The 19,994-nt window shown below is 38.6% G+C and overlaps 1 protein-coding gene across 9 annotated transcripts in view; it reads left to right on the plus strand.

Annotated features, from left to right (window-relative positions):
• KAT2B (lysine acetyltransferase 2B) overlaps positions 1 to 19,994 on the plus strand; it is a 45,875-nt gene that overhangs the window by 12,634 nt on the left and 13,247 nt on the right. For 7 of the 9 annotated variants that reach the window (XM_026078137.1, XM_026078136.1, XM_026078133.1 and 4 more), the window contains exons 3-11: positions 650 to 795; positions 1,315 to 1,404; positions 3,189 to 3,370; positions 5,757 to 5,948; positions 8,420 to 8,526; positions 10,228 to 10,353; positions 14,290 to 14,426; positions 16,305 to 16,513; positions 19,543 to 19,669. In XM_026078137.1, coding sequence (XP_025933922.1) covers positions 650 to 795; positions 1,315 to 1,404; positions 3,189 to 3,370; positions 5,757 to 5,948; positions 8,420 to 8,526; positions 10,228 to 10,353; positions 14,290 to 14,426; positions 16,305 to 16,513; positions 19,543 to 19,669 — 1,316 coding nt within the window. Of the gene's footprint in view, positions 1 to 226; positions 252 to 649; positions 796 to 921; positions 1,078 to 1,314; positions 1,405 to 3,188; positions 3,371 to 5,756; positions 5,949 to 8,419; positions 8,527 to 10,227; positions 10,354 to 14,289; positions 14,427 to 16,304; positions 16,514 to 19,542; positions 19,670 to 19,994 lie in introns of those variants that run through there. The other 2 variants (XM_026078130.1, XM_026078135.1) reach the window with 2 other exon arrangements.

Raw genomic sequence — 19,994 nt, forward strand, 5'->3', positions numbered from 1 at the left:
CCTTCAGAGGTGATAAAAGAAGTTTGTTACTTGCAAATTATGACATCTTGAAAGATGCCGTTTTGCAAACTTCTCAACAAATGGGCATGTGTAATCTGCAAAAGCTTTGCCAATATAATGTGCACAAAGCATTGTTTGAACTTACATGATATGAAAATATTTGTGAAACTTACTCATCCATGTCCACTGTGTACTGAGCTGATTTTTTTTTTTTTCATTTTCACAGAGCAGGGTGCTACTTGTATCAGCAGGTGGGTTATGTAACCGATGGGGATTTAATCCAGAAACTTTGTCTCAAAAGCATAGCTGCTCTTGGACAAAACTCTCTATAAGTAGTTATATTACAACGTATTAATGCAGACAGACAGGACTTGAGATCTGTTTTCTGTGTGGATGTGCACTGTGATTCCAGTCAATTGCCTTCCCTCTGCTCTGGGAATTACCGTCCATGGACTGTCTTTACAAACTGCTCATATGTGACATGTTTAAGGAGCCTCTGATAACAAGTTCTCCTGTTGTGGCAATTACAGGATCCATACCCTCAATATTATGACTCAGTTTCAGATATTTCAGGGAATAGTTATGCTTTTGGTTCTCTCAGGCTTTTTACAGGTTAGTTTGTATGTTTGTTTTTTATTATTTTGTTTAGCTGCTCACGTTTCTCACCTGGAGAATGTGTCCGAAGAAGAAATGAACAGGCTCCTGGGGATTGTGTTGGATGTGGAGTATCTCTTCACCTGTGTCCACAAAGAAGAAGATGCAGACACTAAGCAAGTTTATTTCTACCTGTTCAAAGTAAGCTGAACTTGCATGGCAGGTTGTCAGGTTTTTTCATTCTTTCACACTGGTGCTAATTTCACTGTTCACTGACCCCTTATGTGTGTATTGACTTTATTTTATGAGAGGTTTTCTTTGCTCTAGTGTGAAGCTATAGCGGCTCACTGTGGACCAGACACTGTGGTGTTTGCAATGCACAGTATCTTATGCCGGAAGTCATCCTGATGGTGTCAGAAGCTGACCCTAAGTCCCATCCATCTACCAGCCTTACCACCTTCACTTACAAATCAGGAAAAGTTGGTAGGCATAAATGCTAATATAGCTGCCTACGCATATACAAAGCAGCCTTTTATATGCATTTCAAGGGATATATGAAGCAATGCACAGTGAAGTTAAGTAGCTATAAATTTAGATGACTAAGCCAGCAGATGCAGAGCARATTTTCAACACTGCTTATGAAGTGTTGCACAACTGTGACTTCTATTGACCTTATGAATGTAATATGCTAATTTTCAAAAATTTATATATTTTTAACAGCTTTTGAGGAAGTGCATTTTACAGATGGGGAAACCTGTAGTAGAAGGATCTTTGGAAAGCCCCCCATTTGAGAAACCTAGCATTGAACAGGTAAACAATGAATGTGTGGGTGTTTTTGTTTGTTTGTTTGTTTGTTTGTTTGTTTGTTTGTAAATGCTGTCCTTTCTGTAGTCACTGGTTTTGAAAATACGGCGTTTTAGGCAGTTTGCAAATGTTATTGTATGTTACTTAGGGCAAAGACTGAATCTGAAGGAGACTTCTGCTCCTCTTTTAATATTGGTGTAATAGTTACATTATTTGACTTCTCTCATCATTCATCTTATGCTTTAATGAAACTGGCAGGTTTTTGTGGTTTTAAATAATGAAACTGAAAATGCTGCTTTTGTGCGTGGCAGTTCTAATCTTTCTCTGTCCTGAGTGATGAAAAATGCTGTTGAGACTTTGAAATTCAATATTAAAATGACTTTTTTCTTCAGTGAAATCAATGAAAATGTTACAATCCAATTTAGTGAGATTATAGTCTCTTCTTTCAAAGCATACATAGCAAAAACCAGCTAAAAAAACAAAGAATAACTGAGGCTTTTATAAATCTCTCAGTGAATAAAGAACATATGACAAATTCAGATTTTGATTTACCAAGTGCCTAAGAATACACTTCTGGCATGCCAGTAGACTCATTAACTCCAGTGAGACTATGCAGAGGCTTAAATACCTCACTAAATTAGGAACTGTATGTTTTCCCATTGGTGGATGGGATATTTTAAATGTGAAGATTCTGTTATATGTAGTAAACACTTCCTTGGAACTATCAGTTTTTATAACTTAGTAAAATCAAAACTCTTTTTTGCTGAATTGCTACAAGGACTTCACCTTTTCTTCTCCTTTGGTTTGAGTATAAACAAAGAAAAAGTGTATGTAATACCATACACTCCAAAGCCTTAAAATATACTACTAAATATACTATTAAAAAGGTTTTGCACTACACATGTGCGCGCGCGCACACGCACACACACACACACTGTATATATATGTGTCTGTGTATATGTGTATGTGTATGTATATATATATATTTTCCATATTATTCATACTGATCAGTTTGCTTAAGAAGGTAAAGCGTTAAGATGAAAGGTTAACTCTTTTTACAGTTTATTTTGAAATAATTAAAGTAGACGGATATTTTCAACCACTTGTTTTTAGCAGCTCAGCAAACTCGATCACACAAAATTATTTGCTAAGCAGTAGTGTTGCATGTGTTTTATAATATGTATGTATTGCAGCAGGTTATTGTAGTTGCACATATTAACTATCCTTAGTAGTGTTTTTAAAGTGGGAAGTATACAAAATGCAATGAAGTGACATGCTTGTGCAATACTGCCATTTCTTGAAAAATAATATACTATGTAGACAAAAACTTTAGCAGAAGTCCCCAAGTCTGAGTCTGCTGTTAAAAAATAGCTAGAGATGTTTTTAAGTGAGGAGCAAGTACATACTTTATTTACAGAGGAAAATAATAAATCATGCAGCACGGTTATCAGCAAAATTGTTCATATGGGAGCATATAGAAAAAAAATCTCTTGATTTGTCTTTCCCATCAAAAATTTTCTGCTTTGAAAAGCAAGAGAAAATAATTTTCTCTCTCTCCCTCTAAGTCGACTACTGGAATAGAAAAAAAAAATATTTGAATGCACCTGATACTCTGTACAGGAGAATTGACTTGTTGCAGTTACACGTGTAACACAGCAAGGAGTTCAGTCTCCAGTGTTTGTTTTCTTTCCCATGCAATACAAGTTCAGGGTTAATAAAAGTGAATAATGTTCAAGGACACGCCTACTAAAAATATGATTAAATAATTAAACATCACTTTCTCTTTCAAGGGTGTGAATAATTTTGTGCAGTACAAATTTAGCCATTTACCCTCAAAGGAAAGGCAAACAATTGTTGAACTGGCTAAAATGTTTCTGAACCGCATTAACTACTGGCATCTGGAGACTCCTTCTCAGCGAAGACTGAGATCACCCAATGATGATATTGCAGAGTATAAAGTGAATTATACCAGGTAATGGTGCTTTTGCTTATTACAAGTCTTGCTTACAACTGCACCCTATATGCATTTCAGGAATACACCAGTATTCAGAGTTTCACACACGTTCTTGTGTTTTGAGAGTGTGCTTTATCAGCCAAGAACATGGAGTAGAGGTCTGTGGGCTATATCTAACAACTCTGTAGTAACTCTTGTGTTTGCAAAGGTGCTTTCCCTCTGATTAAGGTATGTGCATCATATAAGCTCCTTATTTCATGTACTAAAATTCAGGACAGCTGTTATTCAACTTAAAATAAAAAACAAGCAAACAAATCATTGAAAAGCATCACAGATTGAAACCAAATCATGGCAAGCTTGAGAAGTTAAAATGATTTTGTWAGTGTTTGAGTGATAAATAGCTATTAGATATTATTAGGCTCCTTAAAATGGTAGTTGTTATATGACTTTTTAATACTTTATTCAGAATTCAAAGGAGTAACTTCATCAGTGGGGGAAGAAGAACTAGTATAAAAAGCTAGGTCTTTTTAAATTTTGCTTTTGTAATAAAAACAGCATAATATCTTTTTCAGTTAACATAGAGACAATAGTTAATGTTTCTATAAGCAAATATATTCCAAGGACTGATCAGAARTATTTTTTCTGAATGACAATGAGTATGGCCCTCTATCCATTTTCTGGTGGCCTTTCATCTGAAAAACCTAAGCTCCATAAACTGTATCAGTAAAAGCTGATTTGAGGCTGTCTTTGGTAGCAGTAGACTGTGCTTTTGGCTTTCTAGTATAAGATCAAAAAATTCTGTGACGCTGGGAGGCAAGACGCTGGTCTGTATATGTTTACTCCGCTGGTTCACATAATTTCAAAAAAAATTAGTGGAGGTTAACTGTTTACTGGTGGACCTTTACTTGCCATAAAGCCAGTCTGTGCAGCATTAACCCATCAAGATTTGTCTGTGCATCACAGCATGAAGTTGTCATGAACAGCATGGCATGGTGTTCTGAGTAATTTRACTGAAATGCAGTAGTTTGCCCAAATGGTCCAGATCACACTTGTACTGTTGGGAGATGTGGCCGTGTACAGACCTGTCACTTCAAATAGCTACCTGGCCTAAAGGAGAGTTATTGATAATCTAATGGGGCTCTTACAATTGTTTGGTGTGTTTTTATCCTCCGTTTGTTTGTGGTGTGTCAGATAGCCAGGATTGGTAGGATTCAACTTTTATTAAGAATCAATAGTTAACACTGGGCTCTGGTTGGTGATTTTATTGCTAATTATTTTGTCAACTGCAGTTTCTCAAACCTTCATGCTCACAGTCCCTAAAGCTCCTGCAGTGCTGCCTCTTTCCATCTAATTCTCATTTCAGTTTGAGCTTCTGTCTTTCTCCAAACTCACTCCCTGCTGTAGTGCTAAAGGCATTGCTATGGTTGCAGAGGAGGCAGCTCTGCAGAAGGTAATAGTTTGAGAGAAACTTTTGAGAGAGACTGTGCTGTGGATCTGGATGAGAAAAACACAGTGCAGTATCCAGCATAATTTGTTCACACACAGATATCCAATTCTTATCCTTCCCCCCCCCCCCCCATGGATGGAGTTTTGGTAATGGTTGCAATCTGATTTTGTTAAAGGTAGAAATACCATTGACTCTGTTCACTTATACCTAGATATTAAAATCTTGATTGTAAAGTTAACAGATATGGTGACCCAACATAGTCAGTATACTACAGATTCGCCTTTTCAGTACCATGATCCCTTTCCAAGAACAGTAACAGGGCCTTGTTTATTTTTTTATATATATATTATATATATATATATATATATATGTACTTATTAATATAAAACTCACTATGGAGGAAGTTAGTAGTAAATGAAAGAGTAACAGGTCAAGATGTAATGGGAAGAAGCCAGCTGGTGGGAGGCCAGGCTGGAAGTCCAGTCAGACTGGACTGGGCTGGAAATAATTAGAAATGTTGCCCCTTTTACATATAGCTGGGAAAAAGTGTGAGTTTAAAGGGCGGAAAACAAGGCACAGAGCAGGCTAAGGGTGAAGTCTTTGGAGCCACAGGCAGCAGCCACAGGAGGCTGAACAAATGAGTCGTGGAGAAAATCCTTGACATCAACACGAATTTTGTGTGATATATAATTACTGTCTGGCCCAAGAGCACTTTGTGGAAACTAGAGTGCAGAGAAAAAGAATATGGAGACTTAAGATTACTTGACTGTTATTTGTCTAAAAGGCTGGGCAATATAAATGCTGCTTAGCTCTGTGTAGACCTGATATGGAACTGATTTATACAGTCATTTAGCTCTCACTTACATTGTAAATGATGCAGGTAGTGCTTTCATTGCTTCAGGTTATTAATATGTATTTTAGGTGGTGATAATTAACGGGCTTTTCTCCCCCTTACAGGTGGCTTTGTTACTGCAATGTCCCTCAGTTCTGTGACAGTCTACCTCGGTATGAAACCACGCAGGTTTTTGGTAGGACATTGCTTCGCTCTGTTTTTACTGTAATGAGACGGCAACTACTGGAGCAGGCTAGGCAAGAGAAAGACAAACTTCCTCAAGAGAAACGAACACTAATCCTCACTCATTTTCCAAAGTAAGGGTTCACAACTCAGCTTCATTCAAGGTTAACCAGTAGTATGCAACTTTGACCTGGAAATGAAAAAGAAAAAAAAAAAAGTGATTAGTTCTCTTCCCTACAGCTTCAAATCATTTATTCAGTGGCAAATAGATATTGCAGCTTTTTTCTGTCACTTGAACTAGTGTATTTTATGTATGCAACTGCTTGTTATATATGTAATGAATACACATTGGTTGTTTGGCTTTGTCCTAGGGCTTTACTTTATAAGTAAGATTATTCATCTTGCCCTGGGGGATTGTGCTCATTGCCAGTTAGAATTTATTGTCGGTCACTTACATTCTTTTCAGTAATCCTTGGAAGCAACACAGATCCAGATCTTCAAAAATACATGCTTCATTCTGCTTTTATGATGGAAGAGTAAAAAATAATTTGAGAATTGTACTGCAGTTTATTTACAGTTAAGAATTTCATTTCCATTCAGCATTGTAATGGGGAAAAAGGTAGTCCCTCTCCCTGCCCTCAGGAAAGATCTGCTCATTTAACGAGGAATGGAGTTGTCAATATAAAGCTGCATCTATGAACCCTAAACTCATGAAATTAATAGTGATGGCTTGTTTCAGTACTGGCATTTTGATGGCAGAATCTCCCACAACTAAACAACAATATTCACATCCTGGGATATGGGAGAGAATGGGTTGTCTCGGGTTGTCTCAGGTTGTCCTCAGCTTTGGCTAGCCTCAATGTCAGACATTTATTGGCAGTTAAAGGAGGTGCTGGTGACTAGATCGTTCATTGTATGCTTTCTGTTAAAAGAGCCTATCTCTTCAAAAATATCCTTATTTTGTGAGGATGGCTTGGCTCCCCAGTCTGTATGTTAAAAGCCTGCMCTCTTTTACAACAAGGGAACCGAGTCTGCAGGCAAGGTGGTGACACCGCTTCTACGCAAATTACTGCCAGGCACTAGAGCGGCTTGGTGCTAATGGGAATGAAAAACAATATGAACTTTGCAAAGTTGGGTAGAGCTAGGTTTTGTTGTTCCTTACTCTTATTCATAATGCCTTTCACCGCTTCAGGCAGGGTAGACCGTGTGGGGGGCAGACTGTTACGGGTACAGGAGTGTCTGGGTATAGGATCATGAACTTGCCCTAAAATAGGTGTAAAAAGGATATTACACTGTGCTTATGCGAAGAACAGATCCATGGAGGGTACGGAGCCAGGTGCCACTTTCAAAGCAGCCCCATCGGCCCTTCCCCAGCAGCCTGGCTTTCCCCACATGGGTCCCCAGCGTGGGTTTCCCAGCCTGGGCGGCTGTGGTTCACAAGCGGCCTTCTAGGGACTTGTAACGCGACACAGCTGCGAGCGGGCAGCCGGCAGTGCAGGTGACTAATACCCCCTTAACCGAGCCAGATATTAAACCATCAAGAAAAAAGAGAAGCATTAACTGAGGATGCTTTTCAGGATCATGGTTTTCCGAGCCCCTTTGGCACGGCAGTGCTGATGGAAGCATGCAGGTGTTGTGCCTGGCAGTGCCCAGGAAAGCAGTCGTTGAGGGGTCAGGCTGCAGCAGCTCTGCTGCTTGCCAAGGCAGCCTCACTACAGTTTAACTCGTGCCTCGGCTTTGTCAGTGATGCTCAAGCRGTTGTTGTAAACTTTTAAGCTATTGTCAGCTGTCTAGATAGCAGCTAACACCACACATGCTATGCTTAGCTATAAATGTGCTATATGTAAAACAAAACAGTAGGTCTTGATCCTGAATATCCTTATTGTATTCAGAAAGTTTTATTCCGCGGTCCTGTTGGTTTAATTTGGACAGCTGCTGTACGTACAGATGACTCTAGAGAGTAAAAACGTGCCACATCAACTGCTGGTCTGAGAGCCCCTTTTGTGCAACGTAGGATACGCAGCTACCTCACCCCTGGAAGGGAGCTGATGTGTTGGCCCTGTGGAGGCAGGCCTGCCCCATAGCCTATCTGTGGGATTTCTCTCGCGTGTAATATGAAGAGGGGTTTAAAATCATGCTATTTCTGTAAGTGTACCAAACTAAAATTAAAAGTACTGTCCTGCAAGCCCTGATGTGTAATTCAATGTTATGGTGGCACACTTAAAGGAATGAAAATGTCCTCCTAAGAGCATTGTTAATGACTAACACTGTTGGGATTTTGTAAATCTGTATGAGGTAGAAAGCAAGTACCTCTGCAAAATACCAGTTTATCGGGATAAACAGACATTTTTTGTCATCATTGTATAACATCAGTACCTTCCCATTTGTGAACTCGTTCTTATGAATGCTCTTTTTTGTTCTGTAAAAATAGTTTCTAACTGTTTACTTCTGCATTTTCAAATTCAATAGTTATTGCTTAGAATCAAAGATCAATTTTCATAGGTAGGAGCACTGTACCCAGCTAGGTGCTTAATGTCTAGTCTGTTTTTTTTTTTTTTTTTGAATGATACTATTATGTTAACATTTCATCTGTTTTTGTACCTAGGTTTCTGTCCATGCTGGAAGAAGAAGTGTACAGCCAGAATTCTCCCATTTGGGATCAGGATTTCATGGTGTCTACTTCCCTCACTGGCCAGCTGGGAATCCAGACAGGTAATTTGCATTTAGCAAAGGATTGGGGAACACCTGAGAATATAAAATCCAATCTAATACGTCTGTGCAAGTGATGAATTCTGAGCAAGGCAACTTAGATGTGCAGCTTTTCTACATAGCAGGCTATACTAAAATCGGTCCACGTCAAGTAGGCACTGGTGCTTCTGCATATTTTGATGATGAAACGCAGCTAAACRAGCGTGTCTGTAGAGCAGGCTGGCTGCTGAGGCATGTCACCTGAGTGTTCAGGTGGCGCAAGTGCACTGAATACGGGCAAGTGAGAGTAATAAGCAAGTAAATGGCTGATGTGGGTGACCTGCTGGACATTGGTCCTCTTGCATGATGACCCTTGCTACCTGTCCAGCTCCCCAGCAGTACCTCATCATCAGYTATCGCATTGCCTTTACACACATTCCTTTGATTTTCTTGTTTTTGTAGAGCTCTTTCTTGAATTGTTTCCTATTCACACGTGCTGTGTTTACCTCATCAGCTATTTTGCAGCTCTAATCACTTTTCCTCTGAGTTAGGGTAGTTCAGAGGTCTATAAGTCATCCTTAAAATTGCAGGAAGACAATGGTGATAGTTTTCTTTTGCTTTCTCCTTCTTCCCCTCCTTTCTGCTCAACTGTATTTACAATCCATTCATACAGCTCAGGAGCTGTGGCTTCAATTTTTGGTAAGTTAGGAAGTGAAGCCTGGAAAAATTTAATTCCATATTTTGTAATGATTGCTGATTATCAGTTGATGAAATCATCATGCTGACATTTTATCTGATAATGGATTTCCTGGTGTAGTGGGGAAACTTCCACTGTGACAGATACAGATTTTTGTGAGAAATTCCTGGTTTGTTTCATGAACTGATGAATTTTGCCTTAGGCACATGTTCATTACAACTCTAAAATAATCTTGCTCACAGAGTTTCTTCTATCATGTAATCTTCAGCAGTGCTTCAGATTTTAATGTGTCCTTCTCAGGCACTGGGTTCTCAGCATGAATATAACACGAACGAGTTGCTAGTGAGGCTGTTGCTGGTGATGCCATCAAGATAAACGCATGCAAAGAGCAAGACTGCAGCTGTTCAGATGATGAGCTGACACCTTATCCCCCTTGCAAAGTCCTGACACAAATGAAAGATGGATATTCTGGGATGAGTGTGTTTTTTCTTTTTTAATTTAGAGAGAGAGATATTAGTGTGTGTCTTTTTAAAAGAATGATTTCATCCTCTTAATTGGTGCCCCCTTTTATTGGGTTTGGTTTGTGCAGCCGGTCTTTGAACACTGTTTAAGTGGACAGCTGAAGTTGAATGATGAGCTCTTACTTTTCAATAGAGCCCTACAAAAAGTCTTTTGATAAGGGTGAACGCCAGCTGGCTTGGCAGGTATGTGAAGGAAGTTTCTTTTCTTAACTTGTGCCCAGCACTGCAGAATAATAAAGTCTGATATTTGCAATGTAGTAAAATGAACTCTGTCAACCGGTTAACTCTATCGATACAGTCCCACACTAGGTGGCAGTTTAGAAAAATACGTTGAGATGATGCTCAATGTCTCTGCTTGCCCACCAGTGGCATTGCTTTGTTGCACAAAGTTATCTGTTACTTTGCAGTGCATGGCTGTGGAGTTGGGTCTGTAGTGGTGACAGTGGTTCAGCCAGCACTGTAGTGGATTCCTTGTCCTGAATCTTTCTGTCTTTTATGCCATTGCAGTCATCAGTCCTCCTCCTGTTGCAAGATCCGTTTCATACAGTGCAAGTCCTTCGTCTCTGGAGCAACCCAACAGTGGAAATATGAGTCCAGCTTGCAAAGTTTCATCTGTCCTTGACCCAAACCTAGGTAACAGAGAGGGAGACTCACTTTTTGGCTTCTGCCAGTGTTATCAGTAGTCACAGTATGATGGTGATCGTTGCGTTCACTGTGCAATAGCAACCTGGAGGTGTTTTTGCTAAAAGACACGTGCACATCCTTTTTTTCCCCACTATGGTAATGTTTAACTAGCAGAAATGACATTTGTATTTAAAAAATAAACAGTTTGTTTAAATTTGATTAAAATGGGAAAGGTCTCCATGTGACACAGGTTGTCAGAAAGCACTTTACCTTGGGTAAATGTATTACTGCCCATGAAAAAAGGTTTTGTCTAAAGAAAAATCACCTATATTACTTTTTTTAAAATTCTTTCAAGATATTGCAATTACATCCATATGAAGAACCAAGAAAAGAGCGCACATGTCAATTTTAAATTTAACCAAGTTAAGTTTAAAGCCTGACTGAGGTCAGGTTAAAAAAGAGTTTTTGGGAAAAAGCTGCTGAATGCGTAAATTCTCCTAATAGCTCCTTTTTCAAGCAGCTCAGAACTCATGAACCTGTCAAGAGTGTTTGTAGGTCAGAGAGATGATCCTGAACTCATGCAAAGTAAGTGCTTGAGGAATAAGAAAAAGCTTAAATGAATTCTTAGTCCCAGTGTTCACTACAAAGAACCAAAGGAGGCTCCTAAACTGGAGCTTTCTTTATGGGGAACAAACTGGAGAACAATCTTGAAAAGTGGGAATAGAAGAATTCTTGTTACAGATCAGTAAAATGAGTAGTAAGTAGTCACCAGGAAAAATGATATTTTTGTGAGAATATTAAAAGAAATATGAAATTGACAAACTAATAATTAAGTTGTACAGCTGAGCTGTCGTTCAAATTGCCCTCAGCAGAAGAGAAATGAAATATCACAGGTCCGAAACTAGTTTTTAAAGGGATTCTAAGAGAATTCAAGAAACTGTCAATAAGCCTCCTATTTCAGGCAATTAGAAGAAACAATAATAAATGATTAAGAGTGAATCAGGTGTGCAGAAATTCAGTACGTCTTTTGTAGAATTCAGGAATTGTACAAATCTGTAAAGGAACTGCTGAGCATTTGGATAAGGGTTTTGAATGCCATTGTGTACGTGGATATCCAGAAAGCTTTGGGCAATTGCTTCAACAAATTCTGATTAAAAAAAAAAAAAAAAAATCCCTTGTGAAACAAGAAGGTAGGTCCCTTTATATTATCAATAACTAGTTAAAAATAGGAAATAAAGAATAGGAATAAACAGTTTTCACAATGAAAGGAGACTAACAATAAAACTCTACTGTTGAGAAAACAATGTACTGCTTGAAAGTCTGAGAAAGTGAATGAACAGTTTGATCTTCACATAGTTAAAGTGCATTAGCTATGGGGGAAAAAACAATGGATGCACAATAGTGGGCCCTAAAATATCTGCTTGTTTCAGAAGGGAGATCTTGAAATTACTGTGGATATTCCTTAGGAACCGAAGCTTAGCTCACTGCTAAGTGGTGGTCACAAAGGCAAAAGTCTGTATCCTGGCTCTGACAGTGACCAGTAGCAGATCTTTAGGGAAAGAATATAAGGACCAGGTAACTATAGAGTGAAACTCCTGTTTGTGTGCTTTCTTAAAGTTTGGCAGTCTGCAGTTTGGATAAATCCTGAGCTAGCAGCTGGCTCTATCATTATTATTGTACTTAATAGTCTTTGATGGACCTTTCTTTCATGGATTTGTTTAATTAGTTACTTTTGTTATTTTACAATCTGCAGTTAGTAATGCAGTTAATAATTCATGTGGTATATTTTGATTTGGGATCTTAATATCATGGATTCTCTAAATCAGCTATGTATGACATGTCAGTCTGTATGTGCTGCTTGATTTATAAAAAGCGTGAAAAAAATCTATAATGGATACTTAATTCCAGCAGATCCCAGAATGCAATTTCGTGTCATCCAGCAGTATGCACTGTAACATGTATTGAGCACTGATCTTCCGAGACAGCAGCATGGAAGTTCCCTGTAGAAGGATGCTGAAGTAAAAAGAGAAGCAAATGATTTCAGTGTGGGTTTACAAAGGTTGTATGGGACAAGGAGAGGTGTATTTGTCCTGGTTCATGCTAATATCCCAGCACAAAGGCAAAATTGCAGCCCTGATAAATATTAATATTCAGATTATATTTCTTTCTCTTTTTTATGGATTTTCTTTCTATAGGGTTTAAAAGAGAAAAATCCCAAAGTTTTGCATAAACCAAAGCACATATGTGCTAAGGTATATGACAACTAAAACAAAACATATTTGAGAGAAGAGATGGGATAAAATATATAACTGGGATATTAATGCAAAAAGCAGTGTTGTTCAGAATGGCAGTCACAGGAGGTAGGAAAGAGGTGTTAATTGGTCTATCTAGTATGCATCAGCTTGATCCAAGGCCTGTTTTTTTTTTGTGTGTGTGTGTGTATATATATATATATATATATATATTTGGATATATATATGGATAGATATATATATGGAGATATATGTATCTCCAAGGATTATAATCCAGGATTATAATGAGAGAAAGACCAGGTGATAGTTAAAGGGCTGAAAGTTCATGGGAATAATAATCATTAATGTAGCTTTCCAAGCCAGAAAGGATCAGACCTTTCTCAGGACCCTCAGGATCCAGCTGTCTTTTTATTCCACAGTATTATTAGCTCTTTTCATCTGACACAAGTTAAAAAGTAATGCTAATTTTTTCTGATAGACCGCATGTAACGTGTGTGTTGAGTTGAAAGTGTTGCTATTAGTAGCCTGCCATATATTGTATCCACACTAGAGTCAGCGATACAAGGATGTCTTGTTAATATGGAGCAGCTTTATGCAAAGGGAAATATTTTTAATATTGTGCGTAGAGCAGTACACATGCGCAAAAAGTCTGTTTTGATGCCATTTTGTGACCTTGCCAATGAGAGATTTGCCAATATAATTGTGTCAACTAAAAGAATTTTTCACACTGTATGCTAATATTATCTACCAATAGAACTTTGTAATGACAATTTGGCCTCAGTTTAAGAAACTTTGAAAAATAGATTCTTAATTTTTTTTTAATCACTCAACTCAATTGGATTGGGTGAATTACAGTTTCATTATTTTCATTTGCTGTCGTGTTTGTTTCAATACTGTACTTTACAGAAATACCTTCATCTAATCTTGCTATTTTAGTCTTGCTATTTCTTCTACTTTTTGTTTAATTTCACATTTTTTGCAAACAGCAGAATGTGAAATAGCTGATATCAGGCATTCTTTCCCTATTTGCTTTGGAGGCACAATATGTCACACAAACTAAGTGCCTTTGTCTTCTTGGGGAAAAAGAACTAAAGACCAAAGAGCTTAAATTCAGACTCCTATACGTTATATAACCTCCTGCTGTATACAGATATCGTCCCTGGATGGATAGTCTCCTGGGCTGAAAGGCTGAGCTCAGGAAATAGTCTAAACTTTGTTAGTGCTGCTCCAGATTACTCTGAGTAGTTGTGTTTAGAGATTAACTTCCATTCTGGGTCCCTGCAGCAGAGTGTCCTGCTCCAGCATTCATAATGACAAAGAAATGGAGTCTGAAATAATTTACGGTCTTGTATTACTATCATGTATTGCTCAGAGCAATACTTCCTCACCCATGAGGCTTGTGTTTTGAATAGCTAATACATTCTGCAGACATACTAGCAGATTTCATCGCATATTAGTATTTAAGTTGCAAATTGGCTTTTGAATCGATAAGAGAACTTCAAATCTTAGTTCTTTATCAGAAAACAGTTAATTAAGAAAGTGATTAACCTCCTGTTTTATTTGAGAATGTTTAAGCTGTTCCATGGTAGCGTTCTGCTCCCTCATTCCTGGTTGCTCCTGTTTTATGAATATAATGATTAAACTGTCTCTGGTAGTTTAGTTATTTTAAATTTGTCCTGGTTTTGTTTTATAGGGGAAAAGAGAAAAAATAATGAGCCTTATTCTCTGGAGGATTCTAAGAGGCCAAGGGTTGTAGGAGATATTCCTATTGAATTAATCAATGAAGTAATGTCAACAATTACAGATCCTGCTGCAATGCTTGGGCCAGAGGTGAGAAATATAGAGAGGTGGTCTTGTAAATGGTCTGTTTTTAATAAATGTTTCACGCGGATAGAGTAAGATAAGCTATGAGTCCACAAAACTTACCGTGTTGTCAGTAAGAAGAGTAAGAAAATGGAAATGTTTAGGTGTGGAAAAAATATTGACAAAATACATCATTAGCATGAAGAATAGTTCCACAATTTTTTTTGTTGTTGTTTTTAATGTGTTGCGTATTGTTTGCAAAGAGACTTGGAGATTAGTGATAGTGAAGAAATAGATATCAGGTTATTTTTCATGGTATTTCTGTCACAGAACAGATCCATAATACACTTTATTATTGTTAATCACAGATGTAGCATGTAAGACATGGTAAATTGGGTGCAAACCTTGCAGCAGAATGAAAGATCCAAATTTAAAACCTCTGTCTAATGCAGAAGGGCTGATCTAAACAGTTATTTGCCCCTTCTTCCACAGCTGCTCTTTCCTGTGCTGTGAGAGAAAAACAAGCAGAATTGCAGAATTGTGGCATGTATGGAATTGCACTTTCTTTCTTTTTCTCTCTCTTTCTTTCTTTCTTTCTTTTTTTTTTTCTTTGGCTGGCTTTTCCTCCTTCTGTTTCCTCYGCCAGCATATGTTTTGCCAGCAGCTTATGTTTGCCAAGTTTAGCTGGAGGCTGTTGAAGGTTTGGAACGACATACATTTTACTCAGACTATATACTGTGACTGATGGCTGAGTGTGTTACAAATGCTGTGCCAGTCTGGATGSATGGTGGGGCTGGCAGTGACTAGATACCCAGCAGCCAAACTTTGCTCTAGAAAGAAAACAGTATGTGAAAGTGAGCTTCACCCCCTGCAAAATAAGTGTTGCTTTGGGAAAACTTGTGGTTGGGGGAGGTCTGTGGGTGTAGTGAATTAATTGGAATTAATTAGTTTTCATGTATCTGTATAATTATCTGACTTTCTGAAATTTATATGGAATATAATGGAGATATTTTGATAGCTAATAACTGTACTTCGATTTCTATGAGGTGAGGGGAATCTGATAAGGGCTGTGTAGTGGGTCTTCAAGATTGCTTGGTGTGCGTAACAACAGTGTGTTATTTATCTGTTTTTAATACAGTATTATGTTGTAACAATTTTTTTAAAAGTAGCCAAACTTGTGACTGTTCAAAAATGTTTTCCTTTATTTCTATAGCAGTAGTTAGAAAAGATTCTGCTGCCAGACTTGGTGATGGCAGCATGCATGCAGACATGTTTTGGCATTGTAAAATGATATTGGAAAAAAAAGTTAAATAAACTGTCTGTATTAATTTCATCTCCATTCAGATATATGCGTATAATTACCAGTTATAGCAGCAAAATCTCCAGGAATTAAAACATTCTTTTTAGGCTCTTAAGATAGTTGTATGGATAGTGGAAAGCACTACTAAAATGGAAAAAAAAAAAAAAAGATGGTACATGCACTGTCATTATCATCTGTGATTTGCAGTATGTATAAAGAAATCCGCTACTACTAGTGTCCAAACTAGCTAGATTAAAGAAACTGTGAAGATACACTGGCATAAGCTTCAACTGCATAAGTGTTGTCCTCCATGGGGTTTTGTCACTTGTTCAGTCATACAGTCATACCATCACTGCTGCTACTTAATCTTTACTAAAACAAGCTTGTGTAAGCCTATGTATACTGTAGTGTAGACTTATAACCAGCTTATTTGATGGTGTCACTTCATCTAAAAAAAAGTAGATCAAAGGCAGCTCTGTCTATTTTTATAAAAGGATGGCTTGGAAAAAGAGGGGTGTTTTTTGTTTGGTTGTTTTTTAAGGCTGTTCTGTCAGAGGATATGAAATCTTCAAAATGTGATTTTGTTTCTCTTTTGTATGATGCAGACTAATTTCCTCTCAGCGCATTCAGCCCGGGATGAAGCGGCAAGGTTGGAGGAGCGCAGGGGAGTGATTGAATTCCACGTGGTGGGAAATTCCCTGAACCAGAAGCCAAACAAAAAGATCATGATGTGGCTAGTTGGTTTACAGAATGTGTTCTCCCACCAGCTACCCAGGATGCCAAAGGAGTATATCACACGCTTGGTCTTTGATCCGTGAGTACCTTTTGAGAGGAATTTCATGGGTGAGTTAAACAGAGCGCCTGGTGCTGGTTGCAGGAAGCGATGTAGAAGTGGGCTGCTAAGGTGATGTGGAATGGAGCTTTGCTCATGCCACCCTTTTCCTATCTTTTCAAGCCCCTGTAACTCCTGGCCAGTCTAAGAACCTGACTACCATCTAGGTGGCTGTATTAATAAGTGGCTTGTTAGTATGGGAAGGGCACCGGAAGAAGGCTCCTTACATATGTTGTACTTCTGGGTATTAGAAATGAAAATCAGAAAATAATTATGGTGCCTGTCAGTGGTTTTTGGACCTGTACTAACTTGTAGGCTGCTCCATCCTCTGTCTGTAATCTGCAGACAGAGGTGGGAAGAACCAAATGGCAGAAGAGACTGAAGCTTTTCAAAGAGAAGAACTTGTAGCATCTGTGAAGAACAGAAGCATGTAAGTCAACACTGGAGAAAGTTTAGAAAGTTTAGATAAGCTACATTGCTTTTCTCTTTAAGTCGTAGTGCACATTGTCCTTCCTGCTTTGGATGCAACTGTACACCACAGACACTTGAAAAGAGACACTTCGGCTGCAGCAGCACCCACAGGGTGCACTTGACCTCTGCCCAACCTTAGTGTCCTGATCTGACTTTGCCTCAGCTGCTCAAACAAGGAGGGAGGTTCTTTTGCTAGGTTCATAGTTATTTAAGCTCTGCCCTTTCTGACGTTATCTTTCCTCTGGCTTTAGTATTATATATTTTTTCTTTTGTTTAAAACATTTTTTTTGCTATTGTTTTTAATCCTTTGCAGTATCAAGATTGTCAGGTATCAGTTCTCTCCCATTTACTCAATACACTGAGGCTCTTACTTGCCCTGATGCTTGCTTTGCCACCTTCTCTGATGTCTCCACTTTTTCACTGCTGTACACCCTGCAGAGCCTGCTTATTCTCAATCAGTATGCTCTCCCAAAATTTCTGACTCTGAATGATCCACAGCCAAGGAAAGCCTAGGCCCACAGTACTGACTCCAGCACTTCACAGTGGAGCATGTCTGTAGGCTCATTGCATCTTGGCGGAGGCATAAAGGTGAGCTCTGGTCAAGCTAACCTCAGCCAGCTGCTCTGCCCAGTTTGTGGAAGAATGCTGCCTCCCCCGCTGGTGATGCCAAACTCTGTGCCCAGTGTGTTAGCAGCAGCAGTAGTCATGAAAGCGATACTGGAACCATTTCCTTTGCTTTTAGGCTTGCTAGTGTTTCCCCTCTGATACTGCCTCAGTGCCAACAAATTCTGTATCCGCTGGGTCCGCACGTTCCCTGAAGCACAAGAAGCCCAGTCCTGGGGACTGGTGGACAGGACCCTGGTCTCACAGCACAAGATACTGATCTTGGGGACTTCTCCTAGGTTCTTCAGAGGGGAACAGCACTGCTTGCATGAGGGCCAGCACCAATCCATAGAYTCTTTTGCCTTGCTTGTATGGGATGAGCACTGTTTGGGAGAGAAGGAGACAGCCCCGGGGATCTTTTCTGAGTTTAGGAGCATTAACAGTGCTGTGGTTGCAACCAGAGGCTACTGTTTGAAAAAGACGGGTTCCCCAACAACTAAAACATCAAAGCAAATTGTGAAGTAGTGGGTGCTGAGCCATGGTCTTCTCCCATATTTCTTGAGGTCCTCCTTTATTGGAAGAGACTACTATTTAGTAGGTTGAGAGGAACTGCTGGGGATTAAAGTGCTCTTCGGTTTAGATATCTGTCTGGAGAGTAGTCTGGGCTTGAGAAAGAGGTATGGATATTGCTAGAGCAAGAAAATGCCCTTTTTTTGTGCCTTTGGCAAACAGTTCACCCAGAGGAAGCAAAGCAYGTGGGCTAGACAGGTGAGAACTCTGGGATCTGCCACGAATTTCCAGGGGGATGTGTTGGAGATCTACACTGAGTAGCAGTACACACAGACCTACGTTGCGTGGGAGTAGGAGTGCCGCAGTACTCTTTCCAAGTTTCTTTCAGCTGTTACCTTACTTATTACCATCTGTGATGCTCTTATTTCCAAAGTGGCCATCCTCACTGAATCTTATAAACAACTCAAAAATGAACTACTCAGGCATGAGGAAATAAAATTAAAAGCACAAACTATTATTTTGGCATTGTCATTCCACAGATAAAAAGCACTAAAATAAGTACAAGAAAATGAAGAACAAGTATAGGTGATTAGCTTTGATTAATAACAGCAAAAGAAATTCTTACAAAATCTCCTTCAGCAGTGACACATAAAATATAACTCCTCTTTGGGCTGCCCTTTTTTTGGAAGGGTCTCAGTTTTGGCACCAATTCCTGCCCCAAACATAAATAATAAAGCAAATTTACAACAGATATTTTTTGTACAATTTAAAGAATACTGTGTTTTGAGGAAGCTAGAAAACAGGTGCAGCATAAGTCTTTCCAGACCTTGAGGATGACAATAAAATTCTTGATCTCTTAACAGTTTAGATGGCACATCATTATATCTTTCCTAGCAATCAATGTAAGTGCAACAGAAATGGACATTTATTCTGGTGTTGATTCCAGTAGTAATGGATGATTAGAAATACAAAATATAATTTCTTGCTTGTTGGAGACTGATTGCTATACAGAGTACAGGAATCTCTTAGAAAGGGCTTTCTATCCTGCAACTCCATTAATATCTAATTTAGGATAAAGTCATGCAGAGAACTGCGCAATGGTATAGCTGTTAGCAACAGAGTCAATGAAAGCAATATAACTCTTTCTTTATTGGTATTACCCTAGTATCTAGGAGTATTTGGCAAGGCCAGGACTTTATTGCACTAATGTTATTAAAAGACAGAGTTAATGATGAGTTTTACAGTAAATTCAAAGCATGATGGTAAAACAGTAGCTCTTCTATAGATACAAGCAGCTAACTTAACAGAGACATACACAATTGTCTTAGCATTACAGAAAAAAGTGAATAAAGTTTCTGAAAAAAGAGAAAATGACACATCCGTGCTACTTGCATGAACTAAAGTGGCTGTTATTTTTGTCTACTCAGGAAACACAAGACCCTTGCATTAATAAAAGATGGTCGTGTTATTGGTGGTATCTGCTTCCGGATGTTCCCCTCTCAAGGATTTACGGAGATTGTTTTCTGTGCTGTGACTTCAAATGAGCAAGTCAAGGTAAAAACAATTCTACAACTAGAGTTTATTAAGTATATTTCAGTTCTCACCAATGCATATGCTCCTAATTTTGTTAGTCATATTGAATATGTTGTTGAGTATTGCTGAACAGAAGTAGAATTTGAAAGACGCAGTGACTCTGAATATACTGTGCACTAATTGAACATATCTGCGGACTTAGAAACGTCAGTGTAATAGGATTAATTGTAATAATAAAAAAAAATCTTCCTCAACACAAAAATAGTGTTCAATTATCTCCCATTCTTGGACTACTCACTCCTCTGTCTTCAGCAATTGCCTCTCAGTATAGTGTAACACCTCATAG

The sequence above is a fragment of the Apteryx rowi genome, unplaced genomic scaffold (genome assembly GCF_003343035.1).
Source record: "Apteryx rowi isolate R43461 unplaced genomic scaffold, aptRow1 scaffold_470, whole genome shotgun sequence".
In the NCBI taxonomy this organism is placed as follows: domain Eukaryota; kingdom Metazoa; phylum Chordata; class Aves; order Apterygiformes; family Apterygidae; genus Apteryx; species Apteryx rowi.